The sequence below is a fragment of the Otolemur garnettii genome, unplaced genomic scaffold, assembly GCF_000181295.1.
Source record: "Otolemur garnettii isolate 467f Iridium unplaced genomic scaffold, OtoGar3 scaffold00020, whole genome shotgun sequence".
Classification (NCBI taxonomy): Eukaryota; Metazoa; Chordata; class Mammalia; order Primates; family Galagidae; genus Otolemur; species Otolemur garnettii.
In genome coordinates, this window is record NW_003852415.1 from 16,271,685 (window position 1) to 16,275,903 (window position 4,219).

The 4,219-nt window shown below is 43.2% G+C and overlaps 1 protein-coding gene across 1 annotated transcript in view; it reads left to right on the forward strand.

Annotated features, from left to right (window-relative positions):
* The window catches only part of PSMC1 (proteasome 26S subunit, ATPase 1), a 6,880-nt gene extending 3,030 nt beyond the window's left edge, over positions 1–3,850 (forward strand). The window contains 4 exon segments of the mRNA XM_012803494.2: positions 1–95; positions 1,042–1,193; positions 2,067–2,221; positions 3,505–3,850. The exon segment at positions 1–95 is cut by the window's left edge and continues 18 nt beyond it. Of these exon segments, the coding sequence (XP_012658948.1) occupies positions 1–95; positions 1,042–1,193; positions 2,067–2,221; positions 3,505–3,639 (537 nt within the window). The 3' untranslated portion in view covers positions 3,640–3,850.
* Positions 3,851–4,219: the final 369 nt, after the last annotated feature.

A 4,219-nucleotide genomic window follows, 5' to 3' on the forward strand; every position in this document is an offset into this window, starting at 1 on the left:
GGGCCCAAACTTGTTCGGGAATTGTTTCGAGTTGCCGAAGAACATGCACCTTCCATAGTGTTTATTGATGAAATTGATGCCATTGGGACAAAAAGGTAGGCTTTCTTATACCTATTGTGTATTGTTTTGGGGTTAGTACCACATAGCTCTTCCCTGAGAATGCCATCTGGGCTCTCCCTATGCCCACAGCTCTTGCTGTGCATGGCCCTCCATGGGTGCTTTTAGGGTCTGCACTCCCAGGGGCCAGATAACAACTACCCAGGAGCTATGAACTGAGCTTGGTCAGTGACCAACAGCCATGTCTTGAGCACTTAACCCTGAGCCAGGACCATTTGGACTCTGGGGACACGGCTATGAGCATGATAGTTTCTGCCCTCAAGGAGCACAGTCAGATTGAGAGATCAGACCCCAAACATGGAGACAAAATAAATGACACAATTTCAGACACAGAAACTGTTCTAAGGAAATATGACCTATAACTTGGCTGCTGGGGTAGAGGGTATCTTAATCTACTTGTACTTACGTAACAAAATGCCACTAACTGGGTAATTTATAAAGAACAGAAATACATTTCTCACATTCCGGAGGCAACAAAGTCCAAAATTAAGGTGCTGGCATTGGCGTCTAGTGAAGGCTGCTTTCTGCTTCTAAGAGGACACCTTGCTGCTCTGGTCTCCAGTGGGACAAACTGGGTCCTCAGGGGCTGAAGAGCATAGAGGGCCTAAGGTAGAGCCCTCCAGCTCCTTGTAAGGCATACATCCATACCTTGTAAGGCCCTACCCTTATGACTTACCTTTTCCCAGAAAGCCCCCACCACCATCTCTTAATACTGCCACAGAGGAAGTTAAGTTTCAACACATAAATTTTGGGAGCAACATTGAGACCATAATAGGAGGTGCTTGCTTTTTGCTACAATAATTTCGAGTGACATTTAGGTTGAGACAGGAATGTTGAGGTGTCCTGTCAGGATGAGATCTTTGCTATAATCCCCCATTAGCAAATCAGTTGGGTCTTCATTGCTTCTCCTGCTCTTTTCCAAAGATATGACTCAAATTCTGGTGGTGAGAGAGAAATTCAGCGGACAATGTTGGAACTGTTGAACCAGTTGGATGGATTTGATTCAAGGGGAGATGTGAAAGTTATTATGGCTACAAACCGAATAGAAACTTTGGATCCAGCTCTTATCAGACCAGGTTCAGTTTGCTTTTGTTTCGTCATGGAGAACTAATGTGTTCATATAATTTGCATTTTCAGATCATCAAATGGCACATAGGAAGCCAAACACTGCAGTGAAACTTAAGAGTATTAGATAAGAACATTGCATAGTCTGTATACCACAGCCCTTTGAATTTCAGTCCTGAGTTTTGATCTTTTCCTTCCCACAATAATCCCTTTTTAGCCTCAATTACTTGCTACCTTTTTCTGAAGAAATTATTCATATGCTACCTAGATGTACTCTTTACATTCAGGTGATAACCACAAGAAGCGGTACTTTGCTATCTTTTGTAATATTTTAGCAAGATAGGTCTGTCCTTTTTCACTAAATATGCCATTCAGAAATTGCTTCTTTGATTAATTTTTTAAGATACAAAGGGAAAAAGATTTCTTTTACATGAGGTGAGTGAAAAAGTAGAAATTTACACTATAGGGCGGTGCCTGTGGCTCAGTGGGTAGGGCGCCGGCCCCATATACTGAGGGTAGCAGGTTCAAACCCAGCCCCAGCCAAACTGCAACAAAAAGATGGGCATTGTGGCAAGTGCCTGTAGTCCCAGCTACTCGGGAGGTTGAGGCAAGAGAATCACCTAAGCCCAGAAGTTGGAGGTTGCTGTGAGCTGTGTAATGCCATGGCATTCTACCACGGGTGATAAAAGTGAGACTCCATCTCTTGGAAAAGAAAAGAAATTTACACTATAAAAATGAACGTTCACTTTTTAAGATTTGGACATCCTTCTCTTAGAATAGTGTCTGACTGAAACTGCATGTGTAAGGAGATAGGTGAGGCCTCTGAGAGCCAAGGTAGGGCCTAAGTTTGGATGGGCTTTGGCTAAAAACATTTATCTCTGCAGGCCGCATTGACAGGAAGATAGAGTTTCCCCTGCCTGATGAAAAGACTAAGAAGCGCATCTTTCAGATTCACACAAGCAGGATGACCCTGGCTGATGATGTAACATTGGATGACTTGATCATGGCTAAAGATGACCTCTCTGGTGCTGACATTAAGGTGAGAACCTAGGCCAGGTCAGCTCATTGATGGAAACTTGGCCCATCAGTCAGGAAAGACTGTATGTTCTTGAGGTGGTGGTTAGGTGGGGTGGCTATGTGTCATACCATAGTTGTCATATTTTATCATTTCCAAGTGCAGATTTGCTTATTACTTGAAGTCATTTTTAACTTAAACCACCTGTAGCCATAAGGATAAGTCACTGGCAATAAGCTTGTCTCCTCCACTAGGCCTGGTGATTTTCTCAGACCAGTCAAGACATAGTGACTCAGTCCTTGGTTGAGGGAACATCTTCCCCAGAGCTACAGAGTGGGGACCAGCACTCATTGCATTCATATTCCCAATTCATGTTCTGGTAGATTGTACCAGATTATACCCCTAGTTTCATTACAAATGTACGTGAGTTAGAATGTTTCTTCCCAGGTTTACAGCAAGGCCTGGCAGTGTTGAATATGGGTATAGCCTGCTTTCCCTGGCAAGATGTGGTTTCTTGGTGGGCACAAGAAGCCCTTGCCGTGCTTAGGTAGGAATAGCACAAGCCTTTTAGGCCAGTTCCTGCAGTGATTCATGGGGTATGCATCCCAGAGAACTAGATTAGTTCAAAGTGTTGCAGTAGTACAGTGATCTGCCAAGTTAACGCTGAACCATTTACTTTCTCATTCTCTACACAAACACGATTTTCCACTGAACCCATTTGAAGTAAATGACCTGATAGCCATTAACTAAACAGAAAGTTCTGTGCCAAGACTACTTGTATTTTTTTTTGTCTCTTATCTATAATTGCTCCCAGTTTAATCCACTTTAAATCCTTTCAGAAAATAATTGGATGCTTAAAACATTTAAAAAATCTAATCTTTGGCTCAGCACCTGTGGCTCAAGTAGCTAAGGCGCCAGCCACGTACACCTGAGCTGGTGGGTTCAAATCCAGGCCAAGCCCGCCAAACAACAATGATGGCTGCAACCAAAAGAAAAAAAAAAGCCAGGCATTGTGGCAGGCGCCTGTAATCCCAGCTACTTGGGAAGTGGAGGCAGGAGACTCACTTGAGCCTAGGAGTTGGAGGTTGCTGTGAGCTGTGATGCCATGGCACTCTACCCAAGGGGACAGCTTGAGACTCTGTCTCAAAAAAAAAAAAAACAAAACAAAGAACTAATATTTCCCCAAATGAGCAATTGTGCTTAGTGTGAGTATCGTATACCTTATTTCAAAAAAACTCAAGTTTCTGATTGCTTGTTAGAATAAAAATAAACATTTCACTTTCCAAATATACTGTTCTTCCTTACAGGCAATTTGTACAGAAGCTGGTCTGATGGCCTTAAGAGAACGTAGAATGAAAGTAACAAATGAAGACTTCAAAAAATCTAAAGAAAATGTTCTGTATAAAAAACAAGAAGGCACCCCTGAGGGGCTTTATCTCTAGTGAACCACAGTTGCTATCAGGAAAATGGGAGTTAACCTGACCCCAGAGACATGAGGTTGGAGAAGCTGCCCAGAGTCATCCATGTTCTGATATTAGCAAACATCCTCTGTATCTTTTGGAATATGATGTGTAAGCTGCCCCTTGGGTAGCCTTCATCTGCTGGTCAGTGTGCAGCACTCTGCTTCCCAATAAAGCAGGCTCTTTTCAGACACTTCATTCATACCTGTTTCTGGAGTCTCCACTCCAATCAGCCTTAACAAGTAGGTGGGTCTAGCTTTAGGGAAGCTTCTGGGTGAGAAGCCTCAGGCCATAGTCAAAAGGAGCAGACATTAGTGCCTGTTGTACCCTCCTCCCTCATTATCACACCCCGCTTAAGCAGGTGGTTCAGTAGTGCTTAGGGGGAATATGATTATAACCACACAGTCAGTAGTCTTTGTTTAAATAATAAAGGGTGGCTGGGCATCCCAGCACTTTGGAAGGCTGAGATGGGAGAATCACTTGAAGCTAAGAGTTCAAGACCAGCCTGGGCAATAGTGTGAGACCCTGTCTCTACAAAAAAATTTTAAAATTTAGCTGTGTG